The sequence below is a fragment of the Sinohyriopsis cumingii genome, chromosome 17 (genome assembly GCF_028554795.1).
Source record: "Sinohyriopsis cumingii isolate HCF-2022 chromosome 17, ASM2855479v2, whole genome shotgun sequence".
NCBI classification, from domain to species: Eukaryota; Metazoa; Mollusca; class Bivalvia; order Unionida; family Unionidae; genus Sinohyriopsis; species Sinohyriopsis cumingii.
The window spans coordinates 84,114,990-84,137,449 of NC_142977.1; the positions used below are offsets into that span (position 1 = coordinate 84,114,990).

Genomic DNA, 22,460 nt, shown 5'->3' on the forward strand with positions numbered 1-22,460 from the left:
TGCAAGCCATCTCGCAAAGTCAGAATACCAAAAAAGGAGGAACCGGTAAATACTCAAAGAAAGCAAAATCCGTAAAGTCATTTGATACAACAACTCACGAGGAAAAAATATTTCAGTCGATGAATGAAGCCAGTAGATATTTTGACATTTGTATCGCCTCAATACGATTTGTTGCAGAAGGAATGCAGAATTCAGCGATCTCAAAAAAGACGGGTCACAGAATTCGATTTTCATATGTAATCAGCGAGTGACGAAGTCACCATGACAGTGCGAACGCTACAATAAATTGTCTCTTCCGGAAGAAAACGAATTATCCTACGGTTTCATCGAATGTTAACACACCTCGGGATTGATACGCGGGGTTCATTTTTTAAAACATTTTTTTTTTATTTAAAAATAAGATGTTTTATAAGAATATGAATATCGAAGACATCAATAATATATTAACCGAGATTTTAAAATTAAAAAATCAAGGAATTGAATTATCTGATAAGCTTGATAACCAAAAAATATTGTCTGATTATGAAATTATTAATGAGCAATCAAAGAAAGGTCGATATACCCTGCCACGCGAGTATTCTTTTATAAAGCGATTACAATATACGATCAATGAAAACTTGTATGGCAATGACGTAAATGCATTTATTGGATTATTTACTGCCGTTGAGACAGTACGAAAAAAACTCGGACAGGCTTTTGAACGACGTCGAGAAATCTCTAATAAAATTAAAAACATTAGAAGGATTATAGACGAAAACTCCCTGGAGCCCCTGGGACATATCCCCCCCGACACACTCGGCGGGAAATTAGAAATTACGGAGCAATTGCAATAATGGTAGGCGAATCACTTACTACTCGGCTAGCCAGAGAGCGGCTAGTAGCGCTTAAAAAGTTCATACCGTTACGAGACAGGGTTCGAAAACAACTACAAACGCGGCAACAACTACAAACTGATTTTGCTGTTGGAAGCGAACAGCTCTTTGTTCCGGTAACTAAAGCGACCAAAGATGTTACGGCGGCAACTGTGCCCGTCCTCGGTGCGCTTGAAAAGATAGCGGCTCAGACCGAGCAAACAAAAGAGTCTCTGGAAACACTCCCTGCGAAAATAGCATTCGCTACAACACGGAGGCCGCCACCACTCGCTATAACGGACCCACAAGAACCTTATGTTACAATGACCGATGAAGAAGAACTAGGCGCCACCGCAAGAGAACCAGAAGAAGAAATACCGGAGGAAATACCGGAAGAAATACGGAAAGAGGGGAATATACCCCGTAATGTACTCAAGAAGAGCACAATAGATAAAATTAGAAATCTCGGCTACGAAGAATTAGTTGATTTTACTGTTACAAATTTTGCTAAGGACACACGAGATGAGCATATCAATAGCGGCTACGAGAAAAATATAAGGTCGTTAAAGGATTGGACAAGAATAGTGTATTTGGCAAATAAATATAAAAATGAATTACCACCGCGTGATAATAATTATATAATATTCCACAATAAAGTAAAAAGTGAAAGACCAAAGCACGGAAAAGGATACTCTTCTGGTAAAGACGTTACTTGTCCTGGTAGTGTTCTCAGTGATATATCACGGCTAGAAATACTAATCGGAGGAAAACGAGCCGGAAATAACTCTCCGGAAATAATCAATGAGGCCGCTGATATTTGCAGGCGTTTATTTGCAGGCGGTATCATGGACATTAATATATATCGAACGCTCATAGACGAGCTCGTGGATGATTAATTGGAAAACTGGTGTTTTTATAATAAAGATGATCATACACTACAACCATGATAAACCAGTCAGCGTCTACGTGGTAAACTCACGATTACCCGTATACCGCGCGTGGTACGGAGACGGTCTCGGTAGCACCATTGCGGGGTTATTTACAAGAATGGCTCCAAAAGTGGCGCCGTTAGCTAAACAATTAGGAATGAAGGCCATTGATGTTATTCGTGATAAGGGAATCAGCGCTATTGGAGATGTTGCCGGAAGGGCGTTTTCTGCCGCACGAGATAAACTAATGTCGTTGGTAAAATCCAAGGGATTTTCAGGAAAAAGAAAACAGAAACCACCGGTGATGCCATCAACGACAGTGATGCCTGCAAATCTCAGTAAAGTAATAAATAACGCCGTGGAAGAAAAACTAGCGTCGTTGGTAAACAATAATCAAGATGACATCGCAAACATAATAGCGGGAAGTGGTTTAAAACCACGACAAAATTCGAAGAATTTAAAACGACGACGATGATTTAGATGCATCAGCGTATTATTAAATAAAATGTTTAAACGAACAGCTGACCCGGCGTTTGATATGGACGCACCAGTGCACAAGGATGATTCTGTCCGTAATTATCAATTTTATTCCTATCATGCAGTACAACCCAACATACGATCGCGAATTGAACTTCAAGTCCATGATACCAGTAAATATTTTTTACCGTGTGAAGCGTTTATTGAAATCGAAGGAGAACTTGTAACAGAGGCCGATACTCCTGCTGTACCAGCACCGTATCCAGATGGTACCAAAGTTGGCTTAGTCAATAACGGCGTAATGGCGCTATTTGAGAGCGCAAAATATCTCATTGATGGAAGAGAGATCGAGTCTATAGAACGCGATGTTGACGTGGCTACAACAATAATCGGGCTAGCAAGATATTCCGACGATTATACAAGATCAGCGGGTCCATCTATGATGTTTGCAAAGGATACTAGAAACACTGCTGGAAACTCGCAATTTGTGGTAAGACGACCAAGAAATAATGCTAATAACGCTGATGCTGATGTTGAGAATATGATTATAAACAGCGATCCTAATTTTAACATCGGAGCTGCAACACGCATATCAATGTTAACAGGGCCGCGTAGATCTTTCTCATGCGCGATTCCACTGCATCATATATTCGGATTTTGTAGGAACGTGCGAAAAGTTATCTACGGAGCAAAGCATACCGTGGTGCTTGTGCGAAAAGGTGATGATAGAAATGCAATTTGGAGGATTCCAGCGGATCTTGCGAATCCAAATAATGACCCTGGTAAAGTCGTTTTAACTAAAATATTATTGTGGATGCCAGTGATGACTCCATCCATTACCACAGAGGCACGATTGCTATCCTTTATGGAGCAGGGAGGAAAATCATTACTAAGTTGGCTAACAACAACAACAGATACTAAGCAATCAAATATCAATGGTGTATTCACATGGAACCTGGCATCACAACAAGGCATTTCGGCTCCGCGTCATATATTTGTTGCGTTGCAGGATATGACGAGAGTTGATAATCAACTATCCAGCCATATGATATTTGATCGATTAGGCGTTACTGACGTCTCGCTGAGAATAAACGGCCAGCAGGAACCATCTGAGGATATACAACTTAATTACGGTCAAAACCATATTGCACGCGTGTACCATCGGTTGCTGTCGTATATGAGTCGTGATCAAAACGTCGACACTGGTTTGCAAATATCACAACATGATTTCAAAGAACTATATCCGATTTATTACTTTTCGCTGGAACATCTTGATTTAACAAGACAATACGTCGTTGATATACACTTCCGAGCTAATGTAACTCGCGGCGTTATTGCCGATTATAGAGCGGTTGCTGTCATTCTCAGCGATAAATCAATGCTGTTGGAAGGTGTTGGTGGACGAATGAGAATCGTTGATGCACCAGTAGAAAACATGTAATTGAAAACATAAACGCGTTTACAATAAAAATGTCGTATAATGTTGTCGGTGTAGAGTTGACCGATGGTCAAGTCAAGAAATTACGATCAAAGTCGGCTAAACAATGCGGAACCACAATAACGTTAAAGCCGTCACAGATGGCAGGTGGTAATCATAAGATATCGTTAACGGCGCGTCAAATAAAACATTTCAATGATGCGATGAAGAATAAAAAGGGTGTTCAAATAGATTTTTCAGCCGCAGCGATTAAAAACATGGAAAAGACCGGTGGGATATTTCCGCTGTTAGCTGCGATTTCAGCGTTGATTGCCGCGGCGGCCCCAGCAGTGGCGAAGGCGGCGGCGTTAGGAGCCGTTGGTACCGCGGCGGGAATGGCATTGAAGAAGGCAACCGGGAAAGGCTATAAAAAAATACGACCCGTAGCAGGAAAGGGTCTAAGACTACCGGGAACCCCGTATTCATGGTACTCGGGAAAGGGTCTAAGACTACCGGGAACCGTTTAATGACTCCAATGTCTAATTTTGATTTAATAGATGCCGCAAACGCGTTAGCGATAAAAAACTTCAGAGGTGTTTTCATGAGGGATCAATTACCGACAAAACCAAGGAATATTGAAACCGGTATAATTAACCTCGATAAATCCTCCGGAGCGGGAACTCATTGGGTTGCATACGCAATTGATCCGCGTGCGATCGTCTATTTTGATTCATACGGGTTAGCCCCGCCAAACGAGTTCATGCGGTATATCCGGGCGTGTTCAGCCCCGGTTTTTTATTCCACGCTGCCAACACAACAATTAAGTGACCCACCGATATGCGGCCGTGAGGTATTGAACGTACTCGCGGCGATTTCATCATCGCGGAAACCACCTCATGTGGTTGTAAACGAATACACTAGTGGGGTCGTAGAGGCCCGGCGGGTTAATTAAAAACACCGTTTTTTTTTATAATAATAATGATTGATATTTGGGGACGACCGGTTTCGGCGCTGAAAAAACCCACGGAAACGCTCGCCACCGATGACATAAAAAAACTAATCGAGGATGAAATCGCTGATACGTTAAATTTAACCAGTGTTGACCCGGGCGAAATAGTTGTATTTCAAGACCGCCAGGGTAAACTGAAATCCAGTAATGTGTCGCTGAATGACGTTTTAACACGAAATAATGATGCCGCCGAGAACACCATCGCGTTGTATACCGATGACGGACGACTTAAATCAGGTGAATCCATCTTGACGATAAATGGAAAAATAAGTACACTTGGCGACAATTATATAACCATGTCGAATTCGTTAAAAAATTTGTATGATAAATTTAACGCGCAAGCAAATCAGTTCGAGGGGATACAAAAGTCTGTCACCGGTATACAACTCACTACTGCTAGTTTTTTTGGAACCCCGACGGTAACCGAACCGAATCTTGTGGGGATAAAAAATACTATTTCGGAGTTTACAACGCTGTCGGGCCAATTTTACACGTTGCGAAAAAATTTTAACAGGGCTGATAACGCCATTGATAAATTCTTTGGTAAAAAAAATACCAAACCGGAAGAAATTACAATAACTATAAATGATATCACTGCGTATAGACAGGAAATAGAAACAATCAAAACTGATGTTGCAACGAACATAAATAATATAGACGCGCATACACAGGAAATAAGAATAATCAAAATTAATATACACGCGAATCGGCATGAAATAGAAACAATCAAAACTGATGTTACAGCGATTAAAGACAGACTACCGGGAACGACAAAAATAAAAATCCCTCATGAAAACACCATCAACACAGTATACACGATTCATCATGAATCATTCGATTGGACTCCTACGAATAATATAACAAGTATCACCGCAACTGTTAGGGGTATTTATCGATTGACATTGATTTCAGCGATGCAGTTTAATATATCATCGTCGAGTTCATCTGAGTTTAACAATACAATATCAATAATCATTGACAAGAATGCAACCGAACGGTTTATAATTAAAGCCGTTGATAGAAATCTATTTAGGGTAAACATTACATGGTATGTGGAATTTGTAGCGGATCTAAGTAATTAAAAACACTAGCTCTTTTAAAATAAAAATGACCACCAAGGTAATTGAATCAGAGGTATCACCGACGTCACATCAATATCGATTCAATACCGTAAAAGAATTCTCCGCGAATTTGAAAACGCTTTCCGAACAATACCGTGTAAAAATAAAAAAATACCGTCGAAAAATAACCGCCATCGACGCGGTCGTGTACTCGGTGTCAGGTATAGTAGCCGGTACCGGTGTTATTTTATCCACGGTGACCATGATGGCCCCGATCGCTGTTCCAATCGCTATCTCCGCGGCGACAACAATTGCTGGAGTCGCCAACGCAATCACTAGAAAGATATCATCGTGTTCTCAGAAAAAACTCAACGAGTATACAGTAAAACATCAAATAGTATCCGACGCGTACTCGAAATTATCCGGGTTGATCTCGTTGGCGATAGATAATTCGTTTATATCCGATGCTGAATTCTCCACGATGGTCCAGTTGTATGACTCCGCGATGTCAAAAATCGAGGATTTTCAACTGGAAGCTGGAAACCACGTGGCTGAAACAACTTCAATGGGCTTAAAACATTCTCCTGAAACAACTTCAATGGGCTTAAAACATTCTCCTGAAACAACTTCAATGGGCTTAAAACACTCTCCTGAAAACAAGCAGGTTGTTAATATTCGGTGTTGAAATTAAACAATAGAAACGACGAATAATAATAATGTCGCTGAACCCCGAAGGGTTTCAATTGCTTCAACGGATCGCGGAGAACACCACTCCGGTACAAACAAATATGATATCGATAACATCAACGAAGCCAGAATTCAGTGTAAACTTCCCCTCTCCGATTCCAGTGAAGGAAATAGCGCTGGCAAAATTGCGAGTATATCACAGTTGGCCTAATATCCGAGCGGAAGCATTTAACGGACAACAACCTAATAACTCGCTGGTTTTTGCATGGACAAATAAACCCGATGGGACCCCAGACTGGAATGAGGTTACAATACCAACTGGGTCATACCAAGTAGAACAAATCAATAAAGAATTTCAACGCAGGATAAAATCGATCACAGGAAAAGAATCAAAAATCGATATTACGGTTCATGAACCGACGTTATCATCGACGATTGAAATAAGCACACCGGGGTATATGGTTGATATTTATAACAGTTCAATAAGAACCATACTAGGTTGGCCCGAGAATCCACCTAATGGAATCCCCGCGGATTTGCACACGAATGCGCAATCGTATCATGAAATTAATCCCAGGTATCGAGATGATTTGTCTATTATAAGAAACACGTTATTACCCAGCGGGTTTATATTTCAAGACAGGAATACCATGCAATGGTATTTTCCGTATAAGCAAACTCCTGAATCGTCCGCCACGGTCACAGTTCGTTTAAATGATATCACTGGTGCGTTTGCCGAGATTAATCATAATTACCAATTGCAACTAGAACAGCTACGGAAAACAAAAGCACGAAAACACGTTGAGGTGTTAAATCAACTTATATCAGACATGGAATATATCAATGAACGAATCGTTAAGACAACATCTGCTAACAGCGATGATAATAAACAAAAATTCCTAACCGAGTATAATATCACAGAAGCCGATTTACCCGATTTCAAGTTTCCAGGATACAACGCGCCAGAACTAAGAAAGTCTCTTAATGATTTTCTCGGTCCATCAACTATTCTCAAACACGATAACGGAGATGGTGGTAGGCATATTGCTCCATACAACGTAAATATCGCATCGGTGATAGCAATCAATCTAGTGTGTGATGTTATCGAAGGGAGTTACCAGGTAGATACCAAGCAATCAAATCAAGCTCAACAGGGGTATATCCTTTATTCATTTTCGCCAACAGCCCCTCCCGGATTCTTAATCGTTGAGAGCCCGATTAATCCGGTCTATATGCGATGCCATAATCGGTTTTTAACGAGAATTAATTTCAGACTTACCGATCAGTCAAATAACCTAATTGATCTACAAGAGGAGGAGTTAGTAATCACTCTGTTTGTAAGATCATTGTAAATAACTACTTAGCAGCAGGGGGGGAAATGACATCGACGCGGTCGTCGCTGTGTTTACCGGACGCTGACAAAACTGGGATCGACGCGCATTAAACCAAATGACGTCACCATCGTGTAGGATGGACCGACGTCGTTTTTTTTTTACCAGCGCTGACTACACCGGATCCGCTGAGTGCAGAAAGTAATAATTAAGCAAAATAACGATTGGACAAAATGTCGGATTCGCCCCCCTGCTGCTCTTGCATTTCTTACAGTTTTTACTTTCTTGTGTGCAACGTATCTCCAGCGTCAGACAAGCATTTGTGTTAAGGCGAGTTTGGTTATCTCTCACAACTCAAGTTGTGACTTGTACTCAGGGCCGTAGAGAGCGATCACGGGCCCTGGAGTAAGAAACACGGGCTTCTCCTTGTTCTTATTCAAATAATTTTTTTATTTTATAAAATTAAAAAGTGTTGTTCGGCCAAGGCTCCCTTCCGGGCCCGGGCCCCAGGGATATATCCCGTTCCTTCCCCCCGTCGGCCATGCGTGTACTATGTATGATCTCTACCACCCAACCACTGGCGTCCATACCGGACAGAGGGAAATATCTTTGTTTGAAAAACTGAGTCAAAAATATTACGCTAATTTCTATCTAGTTTTGTAGGAATGTTTTTTATGCATTGTCCTACCAGTTATGTTACTGGTGGCTCTCAGTGAGACCGTAAATAGGAACCTGGTTGAAACGTTTTAACGGAAATTACCCAAGAGTTAAAAATGATCGCATCTGTTTCGTTTATGCGATCAAAATGTTACACGGTATAGAGCTTTATTTTTAAACTGTAATAACTTAAATATGGTAATGTGTGTCGAGGCAATGGATGCTCCTACAAAATATTATATAACGGACAAATCTGGTTAAAAATATAAATGCAAACTAAGTCAAAACAGTCATCACAACTCATTCAACTTTTGCAGGGGAATGGTGTCACTCGGACGCGAGCACATTTTTTTCTAATGTCTGACCCCATACCTAATTTGGTTTTTAAATTCATTAAAGGTGTTATAAGTTGCTGAGCGAAAACGAAATTGCGTTACCTCTGAGATAGACGGACATACGTGTGTAAGTAATGAAGGAGGGACGGGTTGAGTGAGCAACGCTATAAACCTCCACCAACGAACATAGCCCGGGCGTGATAAAGGAATCGTTAGCAGTAGTGTGTAATTCACATTAAGTGAAAAATATGAAGTAGCAGAAAAAGACTTGAAAAGAAATTTTATTAGGACTTGAGTATGATTTCTAGGAAAAGCATAAGTGCAATGAATTGAATAAGTTTATGAAAACAAATAGATAGGCATCATAACATACATTATACCGTTCAATGCAAGATAAACCTTGCAACAAGAGAATATGCCAATGTAGCAACATTGCTAGCAATTCTTATCACAAAAACGACAAAAATACAAATAAATAGACGTGTATAATCAATATGGAATTATGATCAATAATGAGGTAGCCATCAGAGGAAGAAAAAAAAGCTTTACATTTAGGAGGCTATTACTCGTAATTGAAAAAAAAAATCATCATATATAACATTTTTTCAGATTGGTTGAGCGTCAGAATTTCCAGCAATAAAATCAATGGTATACCGTTAGAATTTTGTATGCTATTGTGACGTCATGTCTCTCAACTATATCGTTACGGGCGTTATATTCATTATCCTGCATGTTACAATATAAATAACAGCAATATCATGTTTTCATAATTGCTGACGTTTATCGGTGGTTATACTCTTGCAAAGTTTTTTTATTTTATTTATTTTTGTCCTCCGCTAAAGCATCGCGGATAAAACTGTTAACAGTATAACCTGCAATAAATACCGCCGTATATCTAGTACACTTACCGACTAACTACCGAATAGGATTAAATATTTCCACTTTCTGAAATATCTTTGGGATTTTTTCATCCATCTTAAAAATTTTATCGCCAATATTTGAATCAGAATTAGATTTTTAAAAAAATTAAATTTTAAACCGTAACTGACATATATCTTGACCATTTAAAAAAAAAAATCTCCGCTTGTATGTATAATTATTTGGATAGAAAAACGTTTTATTGCAGCATTTCTTTGAAGACTATATATTCAAATGTAATACATTTTAAGTTGTTTTCAATTTAACGACTTTATATCTTCAAATATGATTTTTTAGTTTTAATCTGAATTTTGCGCTCAGACACGTTTGTCATCACTGACACCATTTACAATATTTTACTGTTTTTTATGTATACTTCGCGATAACGAGATAGGTAAATAAAAATAATTTCAATTTTAGCACATTTGATCACATACGGTATAGAACGATTTTTATTATTAATATTCATAACCTGTCTACTTTAAAATTAAACACCGAATTGCCGTACAGAATTAATATAATTCTGGCCTGCGTTGCACAATTGAAACATAATGGGCAAACAAAACAAACATATTTCTGTCAATATTTACATTCTGTGTAGACGCTGAATCAAGGATGTCGTCGAAGACGGGGCAGCAGTCCGTATTTACTGCGACAGAGATGGAGAGGAGATAATATTGAGATTTAAAGTTCTGTATTATTTTACTAGGTGTCTTCATTAGCCAAGGGTCGTCGAGACACTTAGTTCCACATCGACCTAGCTGAAATGAAGTTTTGAACCTGTGCCCTCTTGCAGGTGAAAGAGATACATCAAGTAGCTCACAAAATCTATTGACCAATCAGAGATTTCGTTACGTAACCTGTTAGATATTTAATATGGCGACTTTACAAATGTCAGCATCACTGAATTCACAACAGATACTTGGCTATGAAAGGTTTAAAGTGGAAAAGCCTACATAGAACGTAAGCCTATGTTCACAAAGGCCGCTACAATTATTCCAAACTATCTTCCTAAGCAAATATTACAAGCAATCTGGTTGGATCTTTTTTTCAGCTGCATCCAATCAGATAGCGAATTGGCATACAAAAATTTCACTATATGTGCAAAGATGGATGAAACACGAAATGGATCTATTACCCTTGGCTTGCAAAGATGCTGACTGGGTCTCCAGAACTACTGGACTCAAGCTCGTTATTGCAGTAGCAGGATCGTGTTTCGATCCCACTCCCAAATTTGTTACACATAATATCGTACCCAAATATGCGACGTACAGTTGTATCCTTCTATTCGTTTTGCACAATTTTTTTAATTGATCATTCCCCGACCGGGATAAATAAGAAAAAAGATCTTATTTATAATAATAATAAGTGAAACATCCATTAAATAAACTTTGTAAAAATTAGTCTGTCGTTTATAGTGAACGATGGTGAGGTCTGGTCCGGCTTAATTGTTGTGAAAGTTTTCACTAAAGCTGGATGCCATTAGCATGTTTTCGGTGCAGCGGAGTCGTGGAGCAGGGTTGTCGTTGTTCAGCGGAGATCTGTTGTGTTTAGAATGTTACGTCAGCCAGTCTTAGTGTTGATCTGAAAATAACAGTAATAGATTGTGATAGATTGTGTATGCATGAATCAAACATGGTCGGCATTTCCCGGAAGTAAAAAACTAATAGAAGTGCAAAATTGTTTGAATTGTTTAGGACATTAGTGGTTGCATTACGGAAAATCCTTTTAGAGCGGAAGTATTCTGGCTCAAATAAATTTTAGAAAAGTCAAAGAAATGAGTTCATTCTTTGAAAAGGTCACAATCTATCAACTAATCTTTAAGGTTCCTCTTTCGAATACGTTTCCATATCATATTAACGTTAGGAATATCGGCCCTACTAGCTCCCGAATCCAGACCTTCCAAAGACAAAATCTCTCTCTCTCTCTCTCTCTCTCTCTCTCTCTCTCTCTCTATATATATATATATATATATATATATATATATATATATATATATATATATATATATATATATATATATGTGTGTGTGTGTGTGTGTGTGTGTGTGTGTGTGTTATATATATATATATATATATGTGTGTGTGTGTGTGTGTGTGTGTGTGTGTGTGTGCATTAACTCCCCTTTCCGCTTACAGATTGCGCCAGTTTATCTTCGCTTGTGAATGGACAAGACAGATACATTAGCCTTCCGATACCAAGTGGATATTTGTGCTATTTTTATTTCATCTATTGAGGATTCTGTTATATTTGGATGTATTAATGATTGTTCTACAGGTGGTATACATTTTTTTTCTTTCCATTTTTACCATAATTATTATAATTTTTGTACTTATGCGGTCTTGGTTGCTGCGTTCTCTCACCGTTTGGCTCTACACGTGTACAACCATAAAGACTGAGCATGCTAAATGCAAGAATGCAGCCAGTAAGAAATCTCGTGACTTTTGGCTCGCATATACAATGTGTACATCATCGGCTACGTTCAGCATGTGCGCCAGTTGGTCGGAGAACACATGGTCATCAGTTCTAAGGAGAACTGCGAGAAACAGGGAGTGAAGTGAGAAATCAGAGGACCGAGAATGCTGATGATTTTGGCTACCCTTGTCGAGAATGTTGTTAAATCACTGGATTACAGGATCAATGTAATGAGTGAGATAGGATTATTCCTGCACCAGTGTTGCAACCATGGCTGGCTCACTATAGGAATGCCTTTTCAACAGCCGCACTCGCATGGGACTGTGTGTACAAATGCAAGCACCTTTGGTTGAACAACACATTTATCACCAAACTTCGACACCGTCAACGATAAGCGGGGCCCAGAGGACACAGGTTTCAACGTCAAGCTCTCAGAGATGAAAACTGTTATCAGAGCCTTTCATCTTGGAACGATTATCTTCAATATGTGGCTAATTATCTCAGACAACACGCAGTGGTAACATACCTCCTCAAACAGGGTGGAACCAAGTCATCACAACTCTACATTCTGGTCTGGGCATTCCGTAGTTCGTGCGTACAAAGAAACACAGACATCTAGCTCAGACATGTTCTAGGTAGACTCAATCCTTACCGATTTTTTGTCAAGGAGGAAAGATTTCTCCATCCATTGTTCTTTCATAAGATTTTCCAGCTATGGGGGTGTCCGATGATTGATCATTTGCAAGCAGGTGGAATCACAAACTGTCCACCTTCGTTCACCATTACCCCATCCCAAGGCTTGGTACATTAAAACTTTTTCTCTCAGTTCGGAGGGTCTGTAACCCTTTGCCTACCCAACCAATAATCTTAGTTCCTAAGATTATACAGAAATTGTGAGGCCAGAAGTACAAAATTAGCCGTCTCCGCTGGGAAAAATCCTGGATCAACGATCGTCTTGATCCAGTGATAGATCTACCCGGGAAGATCCTGGCCGTGCAAAGTTTTCTAAAGCACCCTCGATCCCCAGGGTTCCATCCTAACCCTAACCGACTTCTTCTTCACGCATAATTCTTTGCCTAGAAAGCCCTTCAGCAGAAACTTTTCAGCTCTTTAGTCTTGTAATGAATTGTACGTGCTAAACTTCAGCTACCAATTTTAAAGCTTATTAAGGGAAAGTGGCGCGATTTCAGGGACTGTCGCAAAGTCAAAGCATCATCCCTTTGAGAGCCTTTGTGACCACAAATAGCTGACCGTGAGTTCTTATATGCCTGTTGGAGGAGAAAAGGATTGCTCCGATTACTCTAAAGGGCACGTTCCGTCATTATGGTTGGGAGGATGTTGGTCATAACAAAGACCTCTGACTGTTGTCTAGCTTTGATTTAATTAGGCCCAAATCGCTAACATTGTTTTTCTAACTAGACTCTTTCCTGAGTTCTGACTTGGCTGAGTTTTAAAAGATCGAATCTTAAGCCAGGACATCGCTGAAGCTCCTTTCACACAAAACCTGTTTCTTGATAGCGCTCGTTTTGGCTTGCATGATCAGTGAACTACATTCTCTCTCTCTGTCTCTCTCTCTCTCTCTCTCTGTTGACCCAGCCTACCTTCAGTTTCGATCAGATGGATTGGTGGTCCTTATGAAACAACCAGATTTTGTCGCCAAGAATTGGTTGCTGTCTTGGGACATTCAAGACTTCAACATACTTCTTTCCTGTACTGACACAACCCAAGAGTCATTCAAACTGGAGCTAATATTTTTTCCCAAACTTTTTCTGTATAGGTTTGAGCCAGTTTGTGGTGCTCAAAAACGCCTCTTTCTCCCAGATAAACCTGGGAAAGAGGACATAACGAATCAAGAATGTGCACGACATACTGTGACGTATCACTCGAGCAGAGTCTCTTCGTGAAGATCTCTGTCAGTGAAATAAGGGTAATCTAACGGAGCCATGCCATGACCGCCATACCTTTATAATCACAGAGGCCGTCGGTTGGCATGCACAGTCTTGCTTCTAGATTTTTATATATGAGCATTGGTTTCACAGCGACACGTTCTGAATCAGGCAGACCCTATTGTCGCTATTACAAACTTCGGACGAGCACCCAGTGCAATCTTCGCTATGGATTCGCCCAGAAATATTATCTTTTAAAAAGATCTCATTATTTATTCTTTGCAGACGTAAGCCACGTCGCATCCCGTTGTATTGCTCGCAGTTAGGAGTATGGATTAACGCTCATATGGGAATCCAATATTCTCCCCACAGATGTTACCTGGGGAATAGGTTGGATATTCAACATTCTCTACGTTTATTTCATATTCTCTTCCCGTTAATGTGATCGGGGAACGCATTCGAAGGAGAAAGCAAATTATGTTTCTCCTAAAATACTTACCCGATCACATTGCTTTACTACCCGAATTACGATGTACCACTCATCTTAAACTAGCACCAGCTGTAAGCGGCAAGAGTAAGTAATGGGCAAGAGTTGTTGCCCTTTGTATATTTATTATAGACTGAAAGACGAATTTCGTCCTTGGGAGGGCTGGATTCGGAAGGTATTAAGGCTTATATTAATAACGTTAATGCGATCGGGTAAGTATTCAAGGAGAAACAAGGTTTACTAAAACACTTGCTTTCTTTGTGGAAATCTCTTGAATGAAAATAATACTGCTTGTTATTGTCAGTGAGGTAAATAGTTTGTCATTTTAATGTACGTTTTTGCTTACCTATATCTGGATCATAGCTGTCGCCCCCAACTGTAGCAGTACCGTCATTGCCCACGTACATTTGATGTAGGCCATCTATACTTTGTGTGACGGTGGAGCTGATCTCTAGAACGGGAGATTTGTTTGTGTGGTCATCTTCCTCGGGCTCACCGATAGCTGATGTAACTCTTCCCAGACAATCGAACTCTGTGGAACAAAACAAAGATTGTCCAAACATATGCTCAGTTTCCTTCCTAATCTTCAGAAAGGGTAAACATACATACATACATACATACATACATACATACATACATGCATGCATGCATGCATACATACATACATACATACATACATACATACACACATACGTTGTTCTCCAGTTTATTTTCACATGTATATTTTGCAGCATTCAAATGTTTCCTTGTTTATTAATTCTTTTCTTCCTTTATCCTCAAATGTTTTTTGGCCTTTTTGTCTCTAAGAATTATATATATATATATATATATATATATATATATATATATATATATATATATATATATATATATATATATATATATATATATCTATTACTTTAGTGACGCTGTTACATATACAAAGATGAATGCATATACATATGTTCCTATATACATATTACTTTAGTGACGTCTCTTTTTAACTTATATATATATATATATATATATATATATATATATATATATATATATATATATATATATATATATATATATATATATATGTTCCTCCTCCACTGATTTACTAATGATATGCCATCATTTTAAGATAGTATAACGTTTTGTCGAGCGCCTTCGCCTTGTATTTATGATTTGGCAGTAAAAATATGCTTAAATATCAGATATTTTAGTCAGTGTTATGAAGAGAGTGAATGAAATGAAGTACGTCTTAGTGTCTCTTGCCTGAGTTTATTGAACATTCGATCGGATTAAATATCCTTTTGGCGTCCATTTCTTCCTCGTTCAAATTCCGAACTTGGACCTCAAAACCGCAGTTCCGTTTACCCATTACAACGTCTTTTATGGCGTCTTTAACAGAGAGTCGAACCCATCGATCACTGTCCCAAGTAACCAGTCTGACGTCCATAATGCGCTTTCGAGGTCGACCTGTGATAAATAATTAATTAATTTACGCTACAAGCATGTGGTCTTCTGTTACAAATTGCTACCGTTACAATAGTAAATATATTTGAATGTTTAAATACTGTAGTTTTAAGCCTCGACGCTCACCCAACATTCCATGTCTTTATATTCATATAAAATAAACAAAAAACTATGACAGATAGTCGTTGCTTACTATGAGCAAGAAATTGAATATTATGGAATAATTCGATCTGCAGATGGAATATATATGAGTGACATGCTTTAATAACTCGTATTCAAGGTCATCGTGATCACTATTCTGGTGTGATAAAGTATTCATTTAACTTTGTCATATATTCTGTTGCTTGCATGGTTGCTTGAAAAATATGAAATAGTTTATTGGTTACTTTTCCCTTTCCCTCTTCCTTTCTAATCTCTATCAATGGCTAACGAAATAAAATCAACATACCTCTATTCTTCTGCCTTAGTGGTTTGGTATATTGGTAAACACTGACGATGAATCTAGAAGTTGCATCATCGTTATTTGCAGTACATCTACAATCTGAAGCGAAAAGGATGGTTTGAAAGGTCGAAAAAAAGATTATCATTGGAACTATATACAAGATCATAGAAACCATGTATCAAAGTCACGTATACACGGAGGAGAGTAAATGTCATCAAAAGGAATGAAAGATAAAGAGAGCAATGCAATAGTAACCGATAAGTATTACATAATTAAAATTAGTTTTAACACAAAATTATTATTTTATTATTATTTTTGAAAGATATTACCCATAAAGGACACAAGAAAGCAAAACAAAAAATTTTAAAAAATCGAAAACATTTTGCAAACCATTAAACCTTACAATAACTTCCTGGTTTTATGATTGACGAAACTTCTAAAGTTATTCTAAACTCGTTAAGTTTTCAAACATTAGTGAAAGTAATGAATAATTTATTTATTTATTGATTTATTTATTTATTTATTTAGTGTCTAATATAATTGACAAGAATGAACGATTGTCCAGACATTGAAAGGTACTCACTTTCCCGCCTTTTGACGTAAAGTCTGAGATAGGAGCTGGTTATTGTTAGACCGGGTTCCTGGTTCATGGTTATATTGAAGAAGAGCCTCAGAGAGTTGGAAGCAGACTCGAACCACAGAGAACGGTCAATATACTGCGGCAACGAATCTGTAGAAGCCATGGCACCTGAAAGACAAGATATCAAGCATTCTGCGAATGTTCCACAATGACCGTATATTGTTCACTAGATCGAATCTACATAGTTCAACTAAAATAAGTTAATTTATTCAGTAACAAATGGGTACTGCTGTTTGTATGTTCTTTATACGCATTCCATTTTTCTGTCTATTCAGATATCTCTCTATCTCTTAATTTGGCTGTTGGTTTGTTTGCCTGTCTAATTGCTTTTGATTATATCTCCATGTTCCCTTCAACAAAACTTTGATACATGGTTAGCAAACTTTTTATATTTTTAAGAGACGATCAATGGACAAACATACTTTTGCTAAATATAATTTGTACGCAACGATGACTTTGGACACTGTACTTTAATTCTTTACAAAACTACAGAAAAATTAAAGCGTAATATATCTACATTTCAAAGTTCATATATGCATCATGCATATTCATATATATATATATATATATATATATATATATATATATATATATATATATATATCACAAGATGTATACATTTTTCATTATAAGGAAACGAGGCTTGCCGATTTTCCTTTAAATGAAAAATGTTTTCGCGTGGTATATCACTGATACAGCGTACATGCTATACATATATTTTATTTATATGACATACAAATAAATATATTTGCCCTTTGAACGGAATTAAGATTTCCTACAGGCAGCTGTGTATTGACCGAGTGAATGAACACCTCACATCACCCGAGTGTGTCCGCTACAAAATGTAGTTCCACGCCTTTTGTGGCTATTCAAACTCACCTTTGCATATTGATAAGTTGATTGTTTTCATATTTTAGTTTCTACACACACACACACACACGCAAGTCCAGAGACATCATGGGATGACACAAACGAAAATCCTCTACCCTCGTCATTTCATAGATTTTAGCCCTTATCTTGCTACGATGGTCCAGAGGTCCACAGAGAGAGAGAGAGAGAGCGGTCTTTGGACATTTTCATATTTAATTAATAATAATCTATTTTTAGAATATAATATTATGTTTAAGAAACAATAACAAAACATTAAATACATCACACTATATGTACCACGTAACCGAGAAATTTAACTTACAATATCAACATGGTTTGCAACTTTGTATCATTGATAAACGCTGTAGATAGATCCCAATGAAAGTGTACACATATCATTACGACGAACCATATTCATGTAGGTTACTTGGCGTAATTTCTATTTCAAGGTTTTAATCCAGCCCAAATTCCTTTTCTCTCTCACTGCACATGTCTGCGTAGTTGTTCGTTATACTTGCGAGGGGAGGGGGGAACAGAAAGCAGAAAGGATTACGAAGAATATGTGTACTATACTAAATTCATTTAGAAAACGGAAATCATAAATACTTTTTATCTCTATTTTCATACGCCACTAATGATTAACGTGTGGGAATTCATCATTGATCTAGAGTCAACAGCAAGACCGTCGCGATAATGTTTACATATGCGTATTATTGCGCCATGGGATGATCACAATTTGATATACCAATAGTATTTGTATATCAAATTGATTTATTTATACCAACACTTTAAAAGCCATATATATATATATATATATATATATATATATATATATATATATATATATATATATATATATATATATATATATATATATATAACTCGTTAAAGTTTATATTAATAAATATAAAGTGAAAATAATCTTCATTAATACTAAGCTACACAGTTTTTTTAGTAAATATTCTTTAACTTATCATTTTCGCCGCACCAGAAAACATTTTATTAGGAATCTACAGATACTTATATTAGAAAATATGTGTACCAGAGGCTTATGCTTTCCTCCAAATAAAGCCCAAAATGTCAAAGTGCTGCTTAAATTCGAATGCTTAAAGTATTAAATATTTTTTAATTTTAGGATTTATATGACAAGTAAATTCCAACTCACACGCTGCATGGTAACACATGTTCCTCCTCACCACGTATCGTGGATCTATGTTTCTCAGAAGCATCAATTTCATGATGTTGCTGATGTTTGGAGGCTTCTCCCAACCCAAGGTGTTCAACATGTGTTGTTGCAGGTAAAATATTCTGGCATCTTTCGATCTGGAAAAAATGCCACTGAAAATATTGCACTTGTTTTAATTTATAAAGAATTTACATTTTATTCTTTTTCTGTGCCATGCATAATTCAAATAATATGGCTAATGTATTTGTCTATTGTGTGTGTGTGTGTGTGTGTGTGTGTGTGTGTGTGTGTGTGTGCTATTTCTACTGTTCATGGGTTTTATTACGGTATTTACCTGGCATTTGAGGCAGAGCTGCATTTTATGGTGGGGAAAAATAAACTGTTATAATGATGATAATTGCCACAGCTTTGAAATACTAATAATATTATCAATACACCTGCAACTACTACTACTACTAATGTTGTTACTATCGACACCACAAGAAAAAACGGCCATGTGAAGAACACAGATAAAATTTATATGTGGTCGGTTTACAGCTAGACTTGAATTTGAAATAAGCTAACACCGTTATAGTAATCTTGCAATACACAAGTTCATGCATCGTTAGAAACAATATATCTTAGATATACTTGGGGTTGACAAATGGCTAAAGAGTTACAAAGATTTGTTTCTTCTTATTTGTTATATTTTGTTTTTCTCGTAATTTTGTTTTTAATCTTCAGGGTCCAATTGCATCGAATCGTTTTATTTTTACATAAATGGTTCCGTCCGACTAATATCGCTGAAACAACAAAAACAAATATGTATTGCAAAAGCCGAGACTTTTGGGGCGATTTTTATAACTACTCTGATAAAGAACTTATATCTTCTGACTGTTTGTACTTATATTTATTTCACGTGAAAACTCGAACGAAATAAAATTGTGACGACTTTGCCTCGTCTACACTGGGCTGACGACGCTGCCAGGTGGCACGCTGCAAATGTCACAATATACAGATAGCGTCCTTGCATAGCCTGGTTCTTCAGTAAATAAAATTGACTCTTTTTACCCTGACTGCACTCTTTCATCAGAGTACGTATGAAGGACAGAGTCAGTGTATTAGCTCGGTGACGATCCAATAAGGTTTCTATGATCCAGAGGTCAAAACTATGGCAGCAATATATTCTGAAGATTTTTTTTTTATTAGGAGCTTTTCTCATTTTAAATTAAATACAAATTAAATATACATTTTTCTTTTAACTTAAGTCTATTCAGTCCTGATTATTGAATGTTCTGCACCTTAACTGACATCAAGAGACTTCCAGCCGAAAATATTATCGATCGCTATGGTCTTTTACAATGGTGGCCATGTGCTAAACTTGGGCCAAGTAAAGAGCACGTTGAGTGGAATCGTCACAATACAGGATAGTACGAATTCGTTTATCAATATGCGTAGCGATACTTTTTGACATCACAGCGCGCGACATTCAATCTGGATTGTACTGGATCACACCTTCAAGTTAATTTCGTCCGACAATGTCTACGTGGTTTAACATTGATTTTGCCGTATGCACTCCCGGGCGGCTAAATAATGACATTCCAAAAGAATGTGAATGTATAAGAATCCAAATGAAGCGAATACTTGCCTCTTAAAGGCATGTAGAATCAAATCCTACAAATTTACGCTCATTGCTGAAATGATTCCCTGCCCCCCCCCCCCTTTGAATGCACATGACCTGTGTGACTTTTACTATAGCATGCGCTAGAAGATATTGAGGTATTTCTGATTGTGTTTCATTTTGTTTCTTTGTTGTTGTTTTTGTATCGGGGTTGGTATGCCATTTTTATTTTGCATATGTTCGTTAGTAGAATACATGGACAATTGTTTATCTTGTGTCTTGCTTCTTTGCAAAAAGTATAACGGTCTGTGGCATTTCTGGTCCTGGTATATTTACTGATGCAATGTAATAAAACATAAAATTTTTTCCAAAGTTTAATAGAGGCTATATCATACGATTCAATAAAATTATTGACCTTTACTCTTCTTTTATTCACTCTCCGGTGTAAATTTATAATATGTGACAAAAATGGTAAGGTACGTTTTGGACTAAAACTTATGCACCTTCTACTTTACATGATGCTGGGACTGAACGTTTGTTTCTCTCATTATATATAATTAAAAATATAAATCAATTAGGAAAAATAAAAATTTCTCTGACAGACTGTGTCGAATCTTATTTTTAATATAACTGCATCTTATTTATTAGTAATACATTTTCGTATTACAAAGACGACTTACCTCTGTCTCATCTTCTTAAGTCTTTCTTCTCTAGTAATAGGCGTTGATGACGAAGTTGTTGTAATGTTTGTTGGTTCAACTTCATTTGTGATCCCGTGGTTTTCAGGGTATTGAAAGTCTTGAAGAGTATAACAACCAGGAATGTTTAAAATCACAACACTCGAGTAAGACAAAGTCAACATGAACAGGGGACATGTCATCATTTTTGCTTCCGGCAGCGGCGTTGCTCACAAAACGGTGAGAAATTTCTTCTCAACAATCAAAATCCTGATGGTTTAAAGTCCACTATCAACAAATGTTAATTTACATAACATGAACTGTGTCTATCTAAACAAACGTCACATCATAGGAGACAGTGGGAAAAATGAAAATATCAGAATGAAAGCGACATCGAAGAACTCAGAAAAATTAATTCAAACGTTCATGAAAAAGTCTTAAAATCAAATTTCAATACTCTTGTACTGTTGTCTAAACTGACTGTTTCAATGGAACACTTAGCTTCGTCTTTTCTGTATTACCTTTGGTAGTCGAAAAGCTGTCTGTTAAGGTCCAATCTTTAACTACTGTCTGAATGAGTCTCGTAGGCAAACACTTGAAGTGAAGTGAGTATAGTAAGAGAAGCGAGTAACAACACGAAGGTGTGATACAGACCAAATATACTTCAGACAGCGATGACGTATTAGACAAGTAAAGTACTCGACCACCTTATGTATACCCCTCCCCACAACACTTGACCGAGTTATTTCGATCAATAGTGTGGGAACTATTACTACGGTGTGGGTTGCACATGGGAGATATGTAGATTTGATGGAAAATGAAAATAATGCCTAAAATGTTCTTTATTGCGGTGAGTTTTTAAATTACATTTTAATTTTTTTTTAAAATCCGTTTGGTAACATTTCTATAACAATTATAACGCGTCAATATCTATGAGAATAATTGAAGGGACATTTAATTGTGAGAAGGATGTGTCGCGTATCCATATTTATCATCCAAAATCATAAATAAACGTACCATGTTTATCATCCAATCATGAATAAACGTACCATGTTTATCATTCAAAGTATAATGTTCATTATCCCATCATAAATCAACGTACCATATTTATTATCCCAACATAAATCAACGTACCATATTTT

General features: G+C 37.4%; 1 protein-coding gene across 2 annotated transcripts; it reads right to left on the bottom strand.

The window, feature by feature from the left end:
• Nucleotides 1-9,019: 9,019 nt before the first annotated feature.
• LOC149779343 (uncharacterized) lies at nucleotides 9,020-21,931 on the bottom strand. 2 transcript variants are annotated; one of them, XM_089939965.1, is made up of 7 exons: nucleotides 21,322-21,931; nucleotides 19,021-19,178; nucleotides 16,929-17,093; nucleotides 16,352-16,444; nucleotides 15,703-15,906; nucleotides 14,807-14,992; nucleotides 9,020-11,256 (listed from the first exon to the last, which is right to left on the bottom strand). In XM_089939965.1, the coding sequence occupies exons 1-7, from the start codon at nucleotides 21,522-21,524 to the stop codon at nucleotides 11,246-11,248; spliced, it is 1,020 nt and encodes a 339-aa protein (XP_089796091.1). In that variant the 5' UTR covers nucleotides 21,525-21,931; the 3' UTR covers nucleotides 9,020-11,245. The 2 variants fall into 2 exon arrangements, with proteins under 2 accessions (XP_089796091.1, XP_089796089.1); XM_089939963.1 differs by having other exon boundaries at nucleotides 19,021-19,193.
• Between the last annotated feature and the right edge of the window lie 529 nt (nucleotides 21,932-22,460).